At 43.3% G+C, this 22785-nt stretch overlaps 1 protein-coding gene across 3 annotated transcripts in view; it reads left to right on the top strand.

The window, feature by feature from the left end:
• chd9 (chromodomain helicase DNA binding protein 9) overlaps nucleotides 1-22785 on the top strand; it is a 163058-nt gene that overhangs the window by 6000 nt on the left and 134273 nt on the right. For all 3 annotated transcript variants that reach the window (XM_080729294.1, XM_080729295.1, XM_080729293.1), the window contains exon 2: nucleotides 6283-8077. In XM_080729294.1, the coding sequence (XP_080585420.1) occupies nucleotides 6389-8077 (1689 nt within the window). In that variant the 5' untranslated portion in view covers nucleotides 6283-6388. The remainder of the gene's footprint in view (nucleotides 1-6282; nucleotides 8078-22785) is intronic.

The following is a 22785-nucleotide window of genomic DNA, read 5'->3' as shown; positions in this document are numbered from 1 at the left end:
ATAGGACAACTCTAACCTGCATCAATTGGTATTTTATAATTGCCAATTGTACCCTATCCATCTCAAAAACAAATTGGATGTCTATTGTATGTATTTTTTGATGGGGAATTCAAATGTTACCTTCTTTTTTAGATATGACAACTCTGACCTGCATCAATTGGTGCATCAACCTACTTACTATCTATCTATCTATCTATCTATCTATCTATCTATCTATCCATCTATCCATCTATCTATCCATCTATTTATTTATACTTCACCTTTAGTCCAGAAGAGAGTTCAGCCTCAGGAACTTGCACACATGGAACTGTGTCATGACTGTGTCATGGAGCTAAAACAGAGCCATGTTAAATACTCACAATGACTCTGATGGACCAATCAGGGTGGTGGTGGGGGGAGGGATCAACAATAGACAGAAACTGGATAATGCTTTGTTAACTGTCCCACCTAAGTCCCTGCTAGTCTGAACAAACATCACCTTCCCTCTCATAACACTACTACTACTACATTTATATAAAGCTGCTCTTGCATTTGAATTCAAGTCTGACACAAGTTAAGGTTAACTTAGGTAGTATTTCATTTTGCTGGCTTTTAGGGTCTGTGTGAGTGTGTAGGCTCACAAATTATTATAATTGTCATTAAGTGACTCTGAGATCTATCCATCCATCCATCCATCCATCCATCCATCCATCCATCCATTTATTTATACTTACTGTTTACATTTTCTATAAATATTTATTTCTATATAAAACTCAGTTGTGTGGAGTTATTGTGTGCCTTTTCTTGTTGCTAAAGAGTCCATTTGTTCACTAGACATTAAGTCAAGGTTACTATTTTGAGTTGAAGCTAAGTGTTTTATTGCTTTGTGGTTTAACATGATTTAAAAGGCAAATTCATTGTTATGGTTACTTTAGAAGACTGCTTTTGCATTCATGAGTTAAGAGAGCCAAGCTAATTCAAAGAGTTAGGTTAAAGGAACACAAAACATGACCTAACTCACAGCTGCCATTGGACAGACAGTTACAACATACTCTTATCTTTCACAGAACAGACAATTATCATTTATTTGATCTATTTGAGACTATGTAGCTGCTCTAGGGGAAATAGAGCATTATATCAGCCTATTCAATTGATAATGACCAATGGGTGCCAGTTTCTAAGTAGTTAAAGCATATTAACATAACAATATATGTGGCCTAGACATGGACATTGCCCAATCAACTCGTAATCTACAGAAATGTCCACCACATCACACAGTATAAAACCTAGTAGGCTTAGTGGATTACCTATGTTAAATCATGTCAGGTTAGTTTGGTTCAAGATTCAAGTATAATAATTTATGAGACAAAAATGTAAACAGCACAAATGTACAATCACATCTAGGCTAGAATGATAACATAAAGTCCTGACTACTCCTTGTTATTGTGGTCCTAAATACTACAATGATTAGTTTGGATGCATTGCTTCTATCATGTCCAATTAAAAATAAATACATTACATACATACAGAAATCTGCCTTCTCCTGTATTGTATTAGTGACATTCATTATAAATAGTAAAATAACAGGACAGAGCAAAAAAGGCCTCTGTTGTGTCTTTATCTGATCACATGCAATCAGACACTCACACTGCACAGCAATACTTTATTACAGGCTCAAGGCCCACAGGGTAAGAAGACCATACATTACAAAGATAATAATTAAAAAAACAACAACAGAGTACATTCACCAAGCCCCAACAGAGCTAAAAAGGCACTCATGCCAGTGGCCTCTAACGGTAGACATGTACCTGACAGAGTTTTCCCCACATTGGTTACAGATATAAGGTTTCTCTCCGGTGTGAATTTGTTGGTGTATTTTGATATGTTCCAGTCTAGGAAAGCTCTTTCCACACTGGTCACAGCAATAAGGTTTCTTTCCAGTGTGATTTTTCTGGTGTGCTTTGAGATGATGAATATCACTGAACCTTTTCTCACACTGGACACAGCAGTATATGGCTTCTCACCAGTGTGGATTTTCAGGTGTCTTTTCAGAGCCGTCTTCAGAGTGAACCTTTTCCCACATTGGTGACAGCAGTAAGGTCTCTCTCAAGTGTGAATCTTCTTGTGTTGTACGAGGCTAGATTTTACAGTGAAACGTTTGCCACAGTGTTCACAGCAGTAAGGCTTTTCTTCGGTGTGAAATCTCTGGTGTACTTTCAGAGCAGCCGTTAAACTGACCTTTTCCCCACATTGGACACAGCTGTACGGTTTCTCTCCTGTGTGAATTCGTTCATGTATTTTGAGATAAGACAATCGAGTAAAGCTTTTCCCACACTGGTCACAGCAATAGGGCTTCTCTCTAGTGTGAATTCTCTGGTGTTCTTTTAAAATCCCCTTTTGAACAAATCTTTTCCCACACTGGTCACAACAATAAGGTTTCTCTCCAGTATGTGAACGCTTATGATCTTTTAATTGTCCAGACGAGCAAAATACTTCCCACATTGTTCACAGCTGAATGGCTTCACTCCGGTATGAATTCTCTGGTCTACTTTGAGATAATAAATTGAGCTGAAGGCTTTTTCCACATTGGTCACAACAGTACTGTCTTGGTTTAACTGAGGACAGCACAGGACAGGGAGAGAAAACACACACCTGATAAGAGCCAGATTCACACATTGATCAGCATTTAAGTAACATCATCATTATTATTGTTGAGTCTGAAAAGAACAATACAATGTGATAGATCTTTACACATCTGACCCATAACATTATTAGCAATTCACATGGTTACTATAATAGGTGAGTCTTCTAGCTTTTAAAAAAAATATATGTCATTAATTCTTTCTCTTACTAAGTGGAACATCCCACTTCTTAATTGTATATTATTTGGAAAGGGTTGAGTAGCAAAATGTTTGCCATAAATTCAATGCTGAGTTGCATTTGTTTTCCTACATTTCCCCTTCAATGTATTATTACAATGTATTTACTATTTCTTACTTAGGTCTACTTAACTTTGTATTTTTACATTATTATATTGATCAACATTAACACATAGTGTGTGTTAGGTTAGGTTAGTTGCAGAGGCCTTTTTTGCAGAGGCCTTTTTTGCTCTGTCCTGTTATTTTACTATTTATAATGAATGTCACTAATACAATACAGGAGAAGGCAGATTTCTGTATATGTAATGTATTTATTTTTAATTGGACATGATAGAAGCAATGCATCCAAACTAATCATTGTAGTATTTAGGACCACAATAACAAGGAGTAGTCAGGACTTTATGTTATCATTCTAGCCTAGATGTGATTGTACATTTGTGCACATTTTTGGCTCATAAATTATTATACTTGAACCTTGAACCAAACTAACCTGACATGATTTAACATAGGTAATCCACTAAGCCTACTAGGTTTTATACTGTGTGATGTGGTGGACATTTCTGTAGATTACGAGTTGATTGGGCAATATCCATGTCTAGGCCACATATATTGTTATGTTAATATGCTTTAACTACTTAGAAACTGGCACCCATTGGTCATTATCAATTGAATAGGCTGATATAATGCTCTATTTCCCCTAGAGCAGCTACATAGTCTCAAATAGATCAAATAAATGATAATTGTCTGTTCTGTGAAAGATAAGAGTATGTTGTAACTGTCTGTCCAATGGCAGCTGTGAGTTAGGTCATGTTTTGTGTTCCTTTAACCTAACTCTTTGAATTAGCTTGGCTCTCTTAACTCATGAATGCAAAAGCAGTCTTCTAAAGTAACCATAACAATGAATTTGCCTTTTAAATCATGTTAAACCACAAAGCAATAAAACACTTAGCTTCAACTCAAAATAGTAACCTTGACTTAATGTCTAGTGAACAAATGGACTCTTTAGCAACAAGAAAGGGCACACAATAACTCCACACAACTGAGTTTTATATAGAAATAAATATTTATAGAAAATGTAAACAGTAAGTATAAATAAATAGATGGATGGATGGATGGATGGATGGATAGATCTCAGAGTCACTTAATGACAATTATAATAATTTGTGAGCCTACACACTCACACAGACCCTAAAAGCCAGCGAAATGAAATACTACCTAAGTTAACCTTAACTTGTGTCAGACTTGAATTCAAATGCAAGAGCAGCTTTATATAAATGTAGTAGTAGTAGTGTTATGAGAGGGAAGGTGATGTTTGTTCAGACTAGCAGGGACTTAGGTGGGACAGTTAACAAAGCATTATCCAGTTTCTGTCTATTGTTGATCCCTCCCCCCACCACCACCCTGATTGGTCCATCAGAGTCATTGTGAGTATTTAACATAGCTCTGTTTTAGCTCCATGACACAGTCATGACACAGTTCCATGTGTGCAAGTTCCTGAGGCTGAACTCTCTTCTGGACTAAAGGTGAAGTATAGATAGATAGATAGATAGATAGATAGATAGATAGTAAGTAGGTTGATGCACCAATTGATTTAGGTTAGAGTTGTCATATCTAAAAAAGAAGGTAACATTTGAATTCCCCATCAAAAAATACATACAATAGACATCCAATTTGTTTTTGAGATGGATAGGGTACAATTGGCAATTATAAAATACCAATTGATGCAGGTTAGAGTTGTCCTATCCCAAAAAGAAATTAATATTTGAATTCTCCATCAAAAAATACATACAATAGACATCCAATTTGTTTTTTAGATGGATGGGGTACAATTGGCAATTATAAAATACCAATTGATGCAGGTTAGAGTTGTCCTATGCAAAAAAGAAGGTCATATTTGAAATCTCCATCAAAAAATACATACAATAGCCACCTTTTTTTTTTCTTTTTCGCTGCCTTTTTTTCGCGGCCTCGTCCATGGACCCGTCCACGGCCGGCCGTTTGCGTCCACGGCCGGCCGTTTGCGTCCACGGCCGCGGCCTCGTCCACGGCCGCGTCCACGGCCGCGTCCCCGGCCGTCTGCGTCCACGGCCGCGTCCACGGCCGGGACGGCCGGCCGTTTGCGTCCGTGGACGCGGCCTCGCGTCCACGGACGTTTTTTTCGCGGCCGCGTCCATGGACGCGTCCACGGCCGCGTCCATGGACGTGGACGCGGCGGCCAACGGCTCTTGCTGACATTATGTGCAGTGGGATTTCTATTTGTCTGTGTTGTTACAGTATTTATTTGGGTTCATTTCTCATAAAAGAACTCTTCAACCTGTTGCTCACATTGAGGCAGAAGCAGAACTAATGGTTTGAAATGTGACCTGGGTTTTCCTCTGCTGCTGCTGCTTAGTGACACAGTTTACATAAATAGGGGTTGTCCCAGTGTGTTTGCACACCAGATGGGCTACTGGGGCACATTTTCTTCACCTAGACTAGACTTTGGAAAGTTGCATACTAAATATTGTCACTAGTCGTACGCGGCTAGGTAATGGTTTCATTTAACATTAAAGCATTTATTTATGGCGAGATGGAATGTTTTTAATTTACTTGCATTACGCATTTGGCTGGAGTCTATTTTCTATACCCTCCCTTGCAGTGCCATCCTCCTGAATAACTTGTGGAACAACTTACTGTACAGTACACCATGTGTATGCGTGTGTGCACTTCTGTTTGCGTGTGCACATCATCATCAAACGCTGACCACAACACGTGTGGAGATCTGTCATCTTGCGTTAGTCATCTGTGGTTGAGAGGAGGAAAACCAACCTCGCTTTCCTCCGTCCATCCCTATAGCTGTTAAAAATGCTATCAGCTGTACGCACCTCCCACCACATGTACTACGCTAGCAGGCAGGCGCACAGTGGTGGGTTATGCTATAGTATGGTGTGTGCGTTTTGAACAGGAAGAGGCACCTGCCTGGTGGCTGCCAGTTGGCTTGCATCAGCTGCTTTGCTGCACGTGTTAAAGCCAATGCCAATAGGTAATTGATGTTGCTGAACTTATTCCAGACCTTCCTGACCTAGTCATTATCTGGCTGTTCGGAAGCCTCTGTTGACTCTGGTCATGCTTGCTGCTGACTGAGTACAGACCTTCTGTCAACCTACTACAGTGATATGACACAGTTGAGAAAATACACTGATCAACTATTGACAAAAGGGTTAGGGTTAGGCTAATTTAAAAAAAGTAAAAAAAAAATAGACTTGCATAAAAATAGGGTGCTTGATGGATGGACTGACACCCCTAATCACAAATGTGACTGCAGTGCACAGTATTGGTTGGGGGGAGAAGACCTGCACTAAACTATTTCCCTATAGTGACCTTATACCAGTTTGTTCTGATAAGGAATTGCTTTGAATTTTAATATGTGTCTCTCTATACACAGGGCCCCAGAATAATGGATCTACTATAGCTCCATAGACTGCGGTGCTCCTCAACCCTGGGTTGGATTTGATTTGTGACTGCAGTGTGGCCCTCCAGTCTCTGCCACCATGGACTTCTTTGACGACTCCAACCTGTTTGTTGGAGGGCTGGAGGGGCTGGAAGAGGAGGGCTTTGCCTCAGGACCATCGCTAGTGGACGAACTGAACCTCAGTGCTGACTTTGAGCCCCTCCAAGTAGAGCCTCTTGGACCGGGGAAACGTCACCAAGGCATGATGCCCCCGACATCCTCGACGTCCTCCCAGCAGCAGCCCCTTCCTGGCTACGAACAGCAGATGGTTCACTTTAACGCCATCAAGGCCCAAAACCCTATGGGCCAGCCATTTCATGGCTCAGGGGGTACCAGTGACGGAGCAGGAGGAGGTGGCATTATGGCACAGCAACATGGCCAGTATCATGGCACCTCCATTGCACAAGCTCCCCAGTCTAATGGGATGTTCTGTAACAGTGGCAGTCCTATGTGGGGAAACCAAGATCAAAATGGGAATATGTACCTACCCTTATCTCAGCAGCAGCAACCACAACAGCTTCATCAACATCATCAGCAGCAACTTCACGACCAGCAACTTCAGCGTAGACAGCAACAACCACAACAGCAGCAACACCACCCCTGTCAACAACAACAACAACAACAACAACAACAACAGCAGCGATTGCAGCAACTGCATCAACAACAAAGTCACCATCAACAGATGATGAACCAACGTCAGCATCACCAAATTAACCCTCAGGCTCTGGCTGTACAACAACAACAACAACAGCAGCAGCATCACAACTTTCCCTTTCACTCAGGCAGCCATCCTCATAGCCAAGTACACCACAGTCAGCCGCTGGTTCAACAACAGCTCACTATAGGAGGAGCTCGCTTCCACTCCAGAGCCGTGCCTACATCGGGTGATCTGCCCAAGTCCTATATGGAGAGTCAGAATGGCTCTCTTGGTTTGGCTCCTCTACAACAGCACCAGCAGCAAGGTGGTTACCAGTTGGCCAGGGGAGGTCAAGCTTTCCCTGGGTCAGGACCTGAAGACCCCAGCCTGTCCTTTTCCATGCAGTCATCCTCTATGACTCACACCCTACCTGTATGCTCCGTCTCCTCCGCCACATCCTACCAGCCCTCCCAGTATCCTGCTTACCCAGGAGAGCCTGAAATACCCAGACTGAGTCAGCAGAATCTTCCCTCAGACTCTGTACCCAGGTCCGCCAACACCACCGCTGCTCTCCATACTTCCACAGTGCCTGAGCTGTCAAGACCTGGGTGTGAATTTACAGCCCCTCCAAGTATGGGTCATCACCTTCAACAGCAGCCACCTCAGGCCCTTGTCAGTCAGGCCAAGGAATGTCCTTATCGCCCCCTGCACTGCTCGGGACAGACCCCGGGGAGCTACAGCTCCCCTGAAATGTTTGGCCAAGATATATGCTGCTACCCCAGCGTGGCTAGCCAGCTGCCCCCTGAGCAGCCCCAGAGCTGCGGGGCTACAGCCAGTGTCCCTGCCATCATCACCACCTCCTCCACCACCACCACTATTAATGGATACCAGGGCATGGAGGACAGGCTACTGTCAGCCGAGGCTCAGGGCAGGGACTTTGAGGGCCTGGAGGCCCCTGACCTGCTGCCTGACCTGCTGCCTCAGCTGGAAGCTGCACTCAGCCAGCAGGATGACAACTGCTCCTGGGACAACGGCAGCCAGGAGGAAGGGGAGGACAGGAAGCCCCCACCTATGGATTACCAGGAAGAAAAGGTAATGAATTAAGACGTGTAGGGCTGTCACAATTATTACATAATCGTCTAATCATGATTATTTGACATTATCGCAATTATTTTGTCATAATCGTCATAATCGTGAATGTTGAAAAATGACAGAAATAGTGGAAATAGCAGATCTACAAGCTCACAACACGTCACATCGCGACGCGTTGTGAGCTTGTAGATCGGCTATTTCCACTATCAAAGTTATTTTTTAAGTAGTAAGTTGTCAAATATGTCAGTAATTTCTTTGTGTATTTAGGTTATGTGTCATATCTACCATGTACAACTTCAAAGCCTAAAAGCCAAACAGAAATGTAATTATCAACGACAAAAACACAATTAAATCGTTAATCGCCAATTATTTGAGTGACAATTAATCGTCATGTAAAATGTCATATCGTGACAGCCCTAAAGACGTGGATGTTTTCTGTTGTTTCTGTTTTAACTGATGTGTTATTGGCTGAAATTGTGGAAAGGGTTAGAAAGGGGTCGTTTCTAAGGACCCGATCACACTGTTTTGTTTTTCAGCCGTTTTCAGTGGTTTGGTCGCGGCAGGAGCATGTTTTTACCCTCTGTGTCCACTGTCCAGTCTTTTTAGACAACTAATTAGAACCTACTAATTGAATTGCTATTACACACAGATTGCAACAGTATGTTACACTCAGCGCAACACATGCTCCCTCTGAAATATTATGGAAACGTGGGTTATATAACAACTACAAGTTGACATCATTCAGAACTTCTGATGGCTGGTCTCAGAACCTTTCCTCAGAACTACCTGCACCCCCCAGATGTCCTGACTTTCTGGAAAGTCTGTCCGAAACAGCAATTTGTTTTGGACGTCATAAGGAGATTATATTTGAAAGTTAAACTATGTACAGTATAGCCTACCAATGAGAATAATGTCATACACCTTACACTCTGATTCTGTGTACCAGTAACAATGCTCACAGATGTGTCTAGTGTTTGATTATGAAAAAGAAGTGGCCTATGTGATCATGGCCTAATGTCTGATTTATAGTTAAATGCACACAGGTGTCACACACTGGAAATAGCAAATTGTCTATTTTTGGTGAACAACTCCTGCATGACCTAACTTAAGTATAACTCAGGCTTAAGGAGACTTTTGCTGACTTGTTGCACAGTACCGCTCTATCATGCACTTATATTATGTGATTCTCACTTTTTCTGAGATAGAGCTAATGTTACAATCAAAGCTGAGTTGCTCATTCAGATTGATAATTCAAATATACTTGTACAGTATATGAAAGTCACTCGTGTCCTGTATCACCCAGCATAAGGCTAATCGTTGGAATCAGAGCGGAGCAGGGATAATTACTTGTTGAAAACGACTGGACAAATTAGACGTTACAAGTGCGTTTGCTAAATTAATACAGCTAACAGTGGAAGAGAGAAAGAGAAAAGAGGGCTCTCTTTGTGCTATGTATCACAGAGGGCAGCCAGCCACCCATGTAATGTTTAACTAACTAGCCCAGATAGAGAGTGTGGTGCGGGACTGACTGGTGGGAACCTGCAATCAGTGGTGGTGTGGTCTTAAGTGGGGGAGGGTGGAGAGGTTGGCGTTGGTAACCTCCTGGTGAAAATGATAATGATCTGCCTGGCCTGGCCTGTCTACCCGCCCCACGAGCCGACAGGAGGCAGGGCCTGATTAGGCCGAGAGTGGCAGGAGAGTCTTCAGGACTTAGCTATAAGCATACTTAGGGCTATATCAAGATGTGGGTCAGGGCAAGCCAGAGGCACTTGCACACTGCCCCGGCTGGAGAACAGCGCGTGGGGGGAGGTTGCTTGCTTGCTTGCTTGTTCGCTCGCTTGATGTTGTGTGGCCGCTATTGCGGTTTCCATGTGACTTTGTGTGTGCGTAAGCGTGTGCGCACGTGTGAGTGGGGGGAGTGCGGCGGTAGAGAGAGAGAGAGGGCTCAGTGAAGGAGAGCACTTGAGAGCGGGGGAGGGGTTGAGGGACAGACAGGGAGAGAACTGAGAGAGAGACAGAGAGATGGAGGGGGAGGTTGGGAGAATGCATTAGCTGGCTGTGACAGGCTTGAGGCGGTTCTTGGAGCACAGTTGGCCTGTAATGTTGTAGCATCATCCAAGCTCACAGGCAAAGCAACAGCACCAGCAAAAGCATGAGCACTGCCTAGCCCACTGGTCCTCAAAGTGGGGTTCCAGGGTGCCCCGGGGTCCTTGAGGTAGTTCCTGGGCGGCAACAGCAAAATGTGTTAATATTGCATCAAAATCTGTTTAACCACGTTAACCCTATTTTATACTTTGGCTATTTGAAAATAGCAGATGCTCTTTGAAAATTTTGAAAAATTGTTAGACATTTGGAATAATCTTGAAGAATTTTAGCAACACACACCCGACTCCCTAGCACAAAATCTTTTTAAATGGGGATCCATCACTAAATACATGGGGGTTCTTTTCTTCTTTTCTTTTTAAAAATATTATTTTTAGGCCTTTTTTCTGCCTTTATTGCGACCGTAGGTCGCAGTTACTTGCACACTATCCAAACCTCCACCGGCTGTCCCTCCGTCACTCCGTCACGCCCTCTGTCACACGTCACACGTCACACTTTTGCCCTGCTCATATCTCTGCAACCGTTGCCCCGATCCATGCCAGATTTTGCACACACACTCCTTGCCTGCCAAACTACAACCTCCAAGGACCCCCGGAGTTTCGGGGACCCCCAGGTCCCTGGGGGACCCCCAGGTGTAAAAAATTACCAAATGTGCAAAAATGACCAAATGACCACCCCAACGGGGCTGCTCTCTCTGTGTCACACACACACACACACACACACACACACACACACACACACACACACACACACACACACACACACACACACACACACACACACACACACACTCTCTCTCTCTCTCTCTCAAACATAATGTGTGACCTGCCAAGTGGCAAGGAATGTTGCCACTGTCCTCTCTCTCTCACACACACACACACACACACACACACACACACACACACACACACACACACACACACACACACACACACACACACACACACACACACCCCTTCACACCAGGGAGTCCAGGAAGGATGAGCCTCCATGCTTAAATAAACAGACCTGGGTCCACTATCAAGATCTGCCTGTGGGTGTGTCTACTTTTAGCAGGAGAGCTTGCATCTTGCATGCTAGTATTGGCATTTCTCCCAAACTCAATGAAGACAACACACAAGATTTGAAGACTTCTAGGACACTGCTCCTACAGAATTTGCCCTAAAATCACACAAACCACTACACAGTATCTCTACAGTCACCCTGCTCCTACAGATTTTGCCCTAAAATCATGCACACCAGTACACAGTATCTCTACAGTCATGTAATCACAACGCATCTGTCCCATCTAGCGCCACCATCAGGACGATTTTGCACAAACTACTTTTTGGCCTATTTATGGAGATAAGCGACCAACGGTCGCTTATCTCCCGATTAGGGAGTCTTACTGGTTGATAGTCCATAGTGAAGAGAGACAGGAAGCAGGGAGAGAGAGAGTCGGGGAGTGACATGCAGCAAAGCGGTCCGCCGGGCTTGGGAATTGAGTTGACCCTGGGAGGCTGGGACACGCTGTCAGGCATCAGAGCCTATGTGATACACGCCTTAACAGTTACGGGAACTTGCCCCCGTGGGAGCACACACTATATGATTATTTAGTTATTTATTTATCTGTTTTGGACAACTATCACATTTTAGCAGCCTATCCAGCAGGCCCTGCTGCCCATGTGTACCTGGCCACACATGACAACTTACAAATACATATGTGTGTCAGGTTTCGGGAATTAATTGTATCTGCTGATCTTGCAAACCGCTGTAGCGATCATCGCCACGTTTCTTGTGCACAATGCCAATAGGCCATACCAGCTCAGTGGCCTCAGTGGTTAGAGTGTCCGCTCTGAGGTTATAAAAAGGCTATAAAAATGGGATCCAATGCCTCTCTGCTTGACACTCAGAATCAAGTGTCTAATTGTCCCTGCAACATACTAGAGTCAGGTCCAGGGTGTTCACTTGTACATACGCCTTATGCTACAGAAACAGGAGATAGGCTCCGGCCCTATGGGCCACTTAGGCCATAGACGTGCCGCTAACATTTTTTAACATGTTTAACTTTTTGAAATAATAAACTTTTATTTTATAATGGAAATCAGTAAAGTTCTTTAAGGCTTAGAGTTAAATCAGAAATCAGTAAGGAATACTTACTGATACGCCATAGGTACCCAGGTGGCACAGTGGTAAAGTCTCACCCTCGGTGAGTCCAGATTTTGCATTTCCATTACACCTGTGTCGTCTATATTATGACTGCGCGATGCAATTCTGTTATTTTCCAAATTAACCTGTCATTAATGTATTGTTAATATGTACTGTGATTGATTACCTTCGTAAGGAGATAATATTTTACCCCGGTCTGTCTGTCTGTCTGACCTTTTAAAAAAGTCAAGACTTTGCACAAAACCTTTAAAGATTGGTCATGGGCCAAGGAAGAACTGGTTGCTTTTCTCTTCATTCAGGCGTCCATCACTAAAGTGCTTAACTTCCAAACGGATTAATGCAATACCGCCACAAAACTGTGTCGAAAGGTTTATTGTGGGTCTATTAAAACAGTTTGCCAGCCAAAATAGAATGGTTGTTGGTAGATTAGCCGTGAAATTTCTATTATTGTATTATGATCTGAGACATAATATTATGTTTATAAACATGAGCCCGCCACCCCTCCTTCTTGGACGGCTCCGTTGTTTTTTCTTTTTTTTTCAATCCCCTGGTCGTTTGCTCACCGTGATTATCTGGATCTCCATTGACATAAAGTGGAGGTTTTGGCCAAGGCATCATCTCCCCGTGCGTTTCGCGTGCGCGATCCGTGCGCGTATAATCCAAGCATATGGTCCAGGTATGACTGAACGGTCGATGTGAGCATTTTGGCTAGCTTAGCCCTTATCACTCCTGCTATGCTAATGTAATCGTCTAAACAGCAAATGGACGGCAGCAAGGAAGGCTGAAGAAGGAGAGGAGCTGACATCACTTCTGTTTCATGTCAGAGCAGCCATGAGCTATCGATGGACGAGCGGTGACTAGGGAAGGTTAGACGATCGCCGATTTTCGGATAAAAATCATTTATTTCGATTTTAATGACCCAGTACGGTAAAAGACGGCGCGGCTGGGACACCCTTGCTCAGAAGTCCGGTATAAAACGGTTTTAATATTAAGAGGCTCCCCGTGGCTTGGAAAGGGTTAAGAACTGAATAACTTTTCACACCCGTGGAAACCTTTTGAAGTGTCATTGGACGCATCTCACAGCCTTAGACTCACCTGTCCACCACACCCGGCCACTTAATTTCTTTTCAAATGATAACTATGCTGTAATAAAATTTTAATGATTAATACATCACTCCAATATTTTTATTTTAAGATTTATATGAAATGTAACCTCAGTGTTTCCCGTAGGATGAAGTTGTAACCAAACCACAGAGCCAGGCACCCCTCTAAGCCGCTAAAGTCCTTGTTCTTGTTTATGTCTGTCAATCAGTCACACAACCAACCGCTTCTTTTCCCTCCCAAATGAAGTCAGCGTGGATCGGATTCTGCAGCTAGCGTTATTTACCTCCCACTGTGGATATATTTTAAACTCAAATGCCTCGATGCAACATGTGGGCTAATTAACAAGGAACTACACATGTTTATGCTGTTTTCATGTGTCTCTAAGGTTTTCTGTCGCACAAGACCTTGGCTGTCAGATGCATCACAGCAACAGGCATTTGTGTTGAAAATAGTGATATTATGAATGAGAGGAAAAGTGGCCATGGCAAACCATCCCAGTCGCGTGAATACACATTATCATTTGTCTTCTGCAGAGCGGTCTGGCCCCAAGTGCTGGGTGGGCGTTTTGCAGAAACCAAAAAGTGGAAGAGCCAATCAGCATCTGTCAATCACCGGGCCCTTCCACTTTGGGAGAATACGAAAGTCTGATGTCTCATTACTCCTACATGGCTATGCGTGCAGTTAGGGTTTGGGTTAGGTTTAGTAACGGGGAGAGTCGGATGAACTAACGCCGGAGTAATGCGTGTCGGAAAAATGCTGCGCACCCTTCCACTTTCATAAAACACATGATAATATGAATTCACGCAACCAGGATGGTGCAGCTTGACAAGCTGCCTTCTAGGTCAGCACACACCTACTGAGTCTTTTAAATGTATACCGTATCTAACATTTTCTAACACAATAGATAGATAGATAGATAGATACCTTTATTATCCCAAGGGGGAAATTCAGTCACCCAGAGTCACACAGCAGTTAAGGTTACAAGTTACAGGACAGTAAGAAAAAGGAAAAGGACTGTTGTGTACAGCCGAGCAACAAAAAATCTAACAAGAAAGAAGAATCAACAATACAGGAGAAGCAACCATACAGAGCAACTATAAGTTTAAAAAAACTAGCCCTTACCCATTCAAAGATATGAGCTCCGAAATGATGTGCAGTGTGTGGGTTATGGGATGTGCACTGTGCACACAGTATATGAGGGATGGAAAGTAACTTTAACTGGTGCTTGCATGATAATATTATGTAGGAGCATCAATGTAAGAAATACCCGTTTCGTTTAATGGCTACAGAGATACTGTGTACCGATCTGCATGATTTTTGGACAACATCTGTAACAGGGCCAGACAACCCCCCCGCCCACCGCACCGCCTGCAGACACACACACACACACACACACACACACACACACACACACACACACACACACACACACACACACACACACACACACACACACACACACACACACACACACAGAGTTGGTTAAACATGTTGCCCCATGCTAGATGCAGAATAGATTTGCCTCATGCTAGATGCAGAATAGATAGTAGATACACCATAAAAATGCTAATATACAGCATATGATTTGTGAAAGTGACAAACGGGCTTCACAGTTATGTCAGGTGTGTTCATATGCTAATAGTGATGCGATTTCAGATCAATTGCTCCAGCCACTGAGGAGAAATGCTGTGACAGACAGACAGACAGACAGACAGACAGACAGACAGACAGACAGACAGACAGACAGACAGACACTCAGACAGACACTCAGACAGACATTCGGAAAATGATATGTTTGATATACAAATAAAGTGTTGAGATCAGTAGAAAAAGACACTAAAGTTTCTATAATGGATTGCAATTTTAAAGCACTTTTCTAAGCATATTGCAAACTCAAAGAACTTACAATGGTCCATTAATTCAAACATAAGGAATTACTTATCAACGCAGTGCCAAAAAATATACACATATATACAATACAGTAAGTGTCTGCACCAAGACAATAATAATAATGCTTAGCCTAAAAAACCTAAAAAGTGCAGAGCCAAAAAAAGTGTCCAAAAAGTCAGTGTCAAGAAGTGACCAGTGCTAAAAGTCCCAACCAAAAAAAAGCGCACATGAATGCCCCTCTCCGCAATCCCAAGAAGGGGGTGGGAAAAAAAGTCATTTGGAAGGCACGGGATGGAACAATATTGTAGTATTGTATGCGCGTTGCAATCGTCCAATCCGAGCCTCGGTATAGCGTCTCCTCCGCCGTCTTGACCCACGTATACTACGGACCTCCACAGCGACAGCGCCTCCGATCCATTACGAGTTTCCACTGCCAGGGCCTCCGGCCCACGTTACTCCGCCGTCTTTACCCTCACTACGGACCTCGACAGCACCTTCGGTCCACGCCACGGGCTCCACGGCAAGGACGCATCCAGTCCACGTGAAGCGCCCTTGCCGCCTCTGGCCCACGATACAGGCTTTCACGGCGACAGCACGTCTGGGCCTCCTGCGTCGAGCTTCGCGTGGTGACGCACGGATGCAGCATCGCTCTGGATAGGACCTCAGCCAAGTTCCTCGTAAACGTGACATCTCCCATGCCATGCCTATGGCACCGACAGACTAGTGTCTCCAAAAAATTTCACAATGCAGTTCTGTGTAGGCCTACATACACTTAAACAGTATTCACTTACCAGTAAGACGCCTAAGGGCGAAAAGGGATTGTATGTATGATGTCAGATGCTATTTATCGGGGCTGGTGCCAGCAAAAAGCCATTGACAACTCATTCTTATGACTTCCTATCTAGCCAAGCTTTATAAAATATATTTTTTAAAGAGAAAACAATAAAAATTAAAAAAGCGAATATTCAACTTTGGTGAACAACGTCGAATAGTATTAGTGACTTTGATATTTGAATATTTGAATATTTGAATATTTGGTGAATGCCTTGGAACACACACACCCGCGCGACCCCTCATCAGCTTACAGTCATCAGACAAGGTAAAAGAACGAGCGTTTGTATTAGCAACGAGCTAGGGACAAAATTGGGGCGAACGGGAACGTCCGAAGCAGTAAATGAGTTAACAGAGGGTTTTGGACAGTTTTCCACACTACAGCGACAACATAAATAACTGTCAATATTTACAAAATCTTTATAAGAATGTGTTCCATGGAGGCCAATTTGTTGCATCAGCGTAAGGTTGTTAAAAAGAAACACTAATGTCTGAAACTTCAACAAGCGTGCCAGTTCTCTGAAATTATTGACACTCGACTGGCTATTCCTATGCAGTCCCATGTCTACTTACACATGACAACGTGACCTCTTACTAAAACAATGAACATCATTTAACTACCAAACCCCTGCTTTCCTCTTGACGTGTCAAACCAGGTCTTTATGTAGCTCACCCTTGCTTAATAGCATAATAGATAGATAGTTACAGTAGCATAATAGATAGATAGTTACAGTACATCAAATCCCATAAATACTCATTGTTCTGTTGGCAATGACTCACAAGTTGCCACAGTAGCCAATATTAAATGAGTGCTTATGTTCAGTCCTCCTTTTTCCAACTCAACACAGTTGTTCTCACAACTTCTCAGACATCTTCATGTCAAGAACCCCCAAAGAGCGCCAACTCCCATTTGAAAACGATTTTGTACCAAGGACCTCCATTAATTATTTTTGTTGTTGTCTCCACCAGCCGAAGGCATGGGGGAGAGTATGTTTTCCCCTCCGTCCGTCCGTGTGTCCGTCCGTGTGTCCGTCCGTGCGTCCTCGCAGTTTGTGAGCACCTAATCTCAGTCGCCGTTGGCCCGGTCGCTGCCAAAGTGAGCACACACATTCCCTGGATGCCAATCTAGAACCTCTGCCCTAATTTTTTCAAATGGGCCTTTTCTAGCGCCACCTAGTGGCCGATGTTCGCAAAACACATTTCTGTGCACTACTCTTACAGATTTTGTCCAAAAATCCTACAAATCGGTAGGCAGTATCTCGACAGTCATGTGATCGACACGGATCTATCCGAATTTGCATATTCCATCCTGATTGGCTAAAATTGGCTTCCAAAGTTTGTAGGATTGAGCCATTTTGAACAAAATGCCTCAAATCACAAATGCAAAGTGCAACTAGAAGCAGTGCTCTTCCGAGCACAGGTCTCCACCAGGCCACACAAATCGGCCTGTTATAGCGCCACCATGAGGCTGATTTAAAAAATGTGGGGCAGAGGTTCTGAATTAGCATCCAGGGAGTGTGTGTGCTCAGTTTGGCAGCGATCGGGCCAACGGCGCCGGAGATTAGCTGGTAACAACCAGGCCACACAAATCGGCCTGTTATAGCGCCACCATGAGGCTGATTTGAAAAATGTGGGGCAGAGGTTCTAGATTGGCATCCAGGGAGTGTGTGTGCTCAGTTTGGCAGCGATCGGGCCAACGGTGACTGAGATTAGCTGCTCACAAACTGCGAGGACGCACGGACGCACGCACGCACGCACGGACGGACGGACGGACGGACGGACGGAGGGGAAAACATACTCTCCCTCAGCCTTCGGCTGGTGGAGACAATTATCATGAAATCGCACACACACATTCCCACTAGGCCGAGGAAGAAATGCCACTTATTCTTTTTTAAATCAGCCTCATGGTGGCGCTATAACAGGCCGATTTGTGGTTTTACCTATAACTCCACCGATCAGTTTCAAACTTTGTAAGCGCACTCCCTAGAGCCTAAGGATAAACCTTTGCCCTGCATTTTTCACATCAGCCTTTTATAGCGCCACCTTTGGGCCGACTTATGTAAAACGCATTTTTGGATATTACTCCTTGAGATTTTATCCAAAAATCACGCAAATCGGTACACAGTATCTCTATAGTCATGTGATCAAGTACGATCTGTCTGATATTTCATATTCCATCCTGATTGGCTAATATTAGCTTCCAAAGTTTGCAGGATTGCTCCGTTTTTGAACAAAATGCCTCAAATAATCAACCATGCTTGCGATTACCGTGACATTTGCCACACATATTCCCACTAGGTCAAGGAACAAATGCTACCTTTTTCACATTGGCTTGTTATAGCGCCACCAGCAGGTAGACTTAGCAAAACATATTTTTGGAACAATGCTTCAAATCATGCATGCAGCGTCCAATTGCCATGAAAGATCTAAGGTGAAGAACACATGCCACCCTTTTTACATTGGCCTATAATACAGTAGCACCTCCAAGACGCACAGCCTGGTGGAGACCTGTGCTCGGAAGAGCACTGCTTCTAGTTAGATATAGATTTAGTGCAGAATTCTACAAAACTCTACTGTAACTATGATACTGAATAGTCATCCGTGTACCTTTTCTCATCGGGTTGGTGAAAGTGAAACTGTTCCTCATTTAGCTCGGGACCCCTTGGGAACACCCCACCCCCCCAGGACCCCACTTTGCATCATCTTATCAGGTAGATGAGAACAATGAAGCCGCTGCTGGTAGTGGACAGTAGCTTGTACATGTACACCCATGGCCATTTGGCCGTCCCACAAATGTCCTAATTGAAGTATAGGGCGGTGAAAACTGCATGCGTGTAGACTGAGACCTCTCCCTGTCTGTGTCAACATCTAGCCCTGTGTTGATGCCTAGTGGCTGACTGCGCTATTCATGTTCACTGGTGTGTGAAGAGCCCGCTGATGGTGTGTTTGCTGAACAGGCAAGGCAACGGGGGAGGGCTGCTCACTCTTCACCCCCCTACAGTGTATGTGGCTAATTAGGATTTCTGACTGTCCTGACGTTCCACATGCAGCTGTGGCCAGTTCTCGGGAGATCAAGATTGATTTGTGCCGCCTGCTTTGCTATGTTTTCAAAGGTTGACGGTGGGATGAGATAATCTCTAAGGCATGCATCCTTTTATCCATCCATGTTGCATGTAATACACTTTCATACTTTATGATGGTGTAGTATACTGTGTAGTTGATCACATGAACCCTATCATCACCTATTCTGGGTATCTCATACAGTCATAGGTAAATATTAAGAATAAGATAAGATAATATATCAGATCCACAAGCTCACGGCACTTGAAGCGAAAATACACAGATACACAGAGCTTGTAGTTCTGCTATTTTTGGTGAAAAGATTTGGGAACAGAATCCCTTTTATGGACATATATGGAGATCCCTGATGTCATCAATATTAAGCCCTTATCTAACAGGACTTCATATGGGAATGCCGGATGCCTATATATGGAGGAAGACAGCCCATATCTGTGTGGCTGGTTCTACAGACAGGGATCTACATATATGGGCATAAAAGGGATTGTATGTATGATGTCAGATGTGATATGACGTCATAGGATTTTCACATGAATAACTGAGTAAGCATGTTTGGGGTCTCACAGCATATCTCCATATACAGTACATGGATCTCCATATATGGGTACTAGGTAGACCCTCCAGAAAAACGTGATTATGTGATCGCATAATTTCCCGCAATAATCAATAAATGCCGCTGATTATGCGGGGGGTCGCATGATTTCACAATCCCCGCATATTCACCGTAATAATCGCATATTTCCGCAAAAAATATGCGAAATATGCGGGCATCGCTTGATTTCACAATCCCCACACTTTTTCGCATGAAATTATAAAGTCATCGCTTCACCCGTTCGATCACGTTCAGACACAGAACAGAGGCAAAACAGTGGTGCGCTGTGAAATACGTGGCTCCTCTGTGTGTGTGTGTGTGTGTGTGTGTGTGTGTGTGTGTGTGTGTGTGTGTGTGTGTGTGTGTGTGTGTGTGTGTGTGTGTGTGTGTGTGCCGTGCGAGTGCGTGCGCTCGCTGCACCGTGCAGACAGAGGCAGGCACTCTTGACTCTTCCTCCCTTCCTCAACACTGTAGCCTAAATTAACCTGCTGCTCCATAAAAAAGAAACAACAAATTAATGAAGTTTATCCTACTTGATTTGACGTCTCGGTCTCGGTCGTCTCCATCGCACTCCGTTTGAAACATTGCCGTTCAAAGCAAACCAGCACCTCCGACAAAAGTAGCAGTATATTCCATCCAAGCAGATAGGAACAGCACTTGAACGCACTAACATTTAATCCCTTTAGAGAGAGCAAAACCACATAAATAAACAGGAGTTTTGCTTTTGCAGTGAGCTATATCCTTAGCGATGACATGTCATAGGGTAATTATTTTTGCCTTGATGTAGCCTATTAAGGTAATTAAATGGCAGATATTTAAAGGTTTGCTTTTTTGCCTTGAAAATAATGAAAGGCAGTTTTGCATTTCAAGGACCCTTAAATTCATATTTTTTGACTACTTTGAAAATAGCAGATAAACACACATACATCTCTTTAGTGATATGTTGTAAGCTTGTAGATTGTCTATTTCCAAATAGCCAGTGTGTTGTATATTAAAGTGATTCAATAGTTATCAATTTATATTTATATATATATATATATATATATATATATATATATATATATATATATATATATATATATATATATATATATATACATATTTTTTTAAGTTCCCGCATATTTCACATAATTTTGCATTTTCTCGCAACTTTCACAAGTTCCCGCATATTTCGCATAGTTTCGCATTTTCACTGCATAAATTCACATAAAAAACCCACATAATTCACCGCATAATCAAGGATTTCCCCCCGCAAAATCAAGGATTTTAGCCCGCATAATCAAGCATTTTTTCTGGAGGGTCGAACTAGGGGTCTCCATATATGGGTAACTGGTCCGATATACATCACTGCTGGCCAGACAGCCAAGACATAGTGCGCTTGTCGCCCTTAGGAGTCTTACTAGTGTTAAATAGGAGAGTGGTTAAACACAGGTTTATTGGAATCCAGTGACTATTGGGAGTTGTGGGGTTTTCTCTGATGCTGCGTTCACACTGGCAGATACAAAAGATACAAAGCTACACAGCATATTTGTAGATTTTGTATCGGCTACAAACGTCTGCTGTATCTTTGCATCTTCATTGAAAATGAGTGTGAACACAGTGAGGATTCAAAGTGAGTTAAGCCTCATTTATACTTCGTCTTATAATATTGTATTGTGCTGAAAATAGCCGATGATCTACGGTACATGCTCACAACGTGGTTTTGAGCTTGTACATCTGCTATTATTAGCACACGATGGGTGTATAAGTGAAGAACAGGTGTGAAACATCCTGGCTGGCAACTCCAGTTTGTGGGCTGGATGGCCATAGCATGTGTTTACACTCTGCTGCTTTGATTGTTGGAATAATAAAGGCTGAAGATTGAAATGAACAGGCTTGTTTTTTTGTTTGTTTTTTTAAGATTTGTTTTGGGGCTTTTATGCCTTTATTGATAGGACAGTAGACTGACAGGAAATGAGGACAGAGATGGGGATTGATACGCAGTAGCAAAGGACGCCGGTATCGGGACTTGAACCCGCGACACACTGTCAGGCATCAGAGCCTATGTGGTATGAGGACTGATATAGAACTGTAGTAATTACTTTTGTTTGTTTCTTGAAGTGTACACCTCTATATTTCACAAAGAACTCTGATATTCTATGAACCAGTATCTAATTCTATGAAATGTGTATAATTCATTTTGAGCTGTATTGTGGTATAAGTTGGTCTGAAGTTAAGAACGCCTACACAGACATGGGAAGTTGTCTTTACTGCGGACTCTATAAAATGTGACACTTCCGGTGACTGCTTTATACAACGCTGATGAAGGATTGACGCCGAAACTTTCGCTGTTTGTTTGCTCGGTGGCGTGCCATGCCAACTTACACACTTTAATAAAAGCGCCTTAAATGACAGTTCCGTGAGTGCTGGTATTCTCTCTTGTCCTATGTGGTATGCGCCTGGACCGGTAAGCCAGCGGGCGCCCTTGAACAGGCTTGTTTTGGAACAGCCAAGATGTCTGCGCCACGGCCCCACCTGAATCGGTAGTTTCAAACGGCTGCTAAAAATTGTAGAAAAGGGCTGGGTTGCTTAACCAGGGCTGAGTATTTTGTGGGTTGCAGCCGCCAGGACGTGAGGAATCTGGTGGTGGGGGGTTGCATGTCTATGACATACGATGCATCTTGTCGCATTTGTGGTGTCCTCATGGGCAAGAAATACGCCCACCTCCAACTGATGCTTGAAGCCAATTACAGGCAAGTGGTACGGAATATCAAAACCCTGTTTCCCAGTCATTGTCCCATGACTCAGAAGATCATTATAGGTTTTGTTGAAAGAAAATTCTGCAACAAACATTTATGGCACCCCCTATGGGTCTTAGTGAAATCGCTTTTGGCTCAGCCTTGTTTAGAAGCGCACTCAATTTCAGTTTCCAGTTGATCGTGATTTCCACAAACTTTAGAAGGCAATCATAGCCAATCGGAAT

The sequence above is a fragment of the Nannobrachium achirus genome (genome assembly GCF_963921795.1).
Source record: "Nannobrachium achirus genome assembly, chromosome: 7".
NCBI classification, from domain to species: Eukaryota; Metazoa; Chordata; class Actinopteri; order Myctophiformes; family Myctophidae; genus Nannobrachium; species Nannobrachium achirus.
This window is presented reverse-complemented; position numbering and strand designations above follow the sequence as displayed.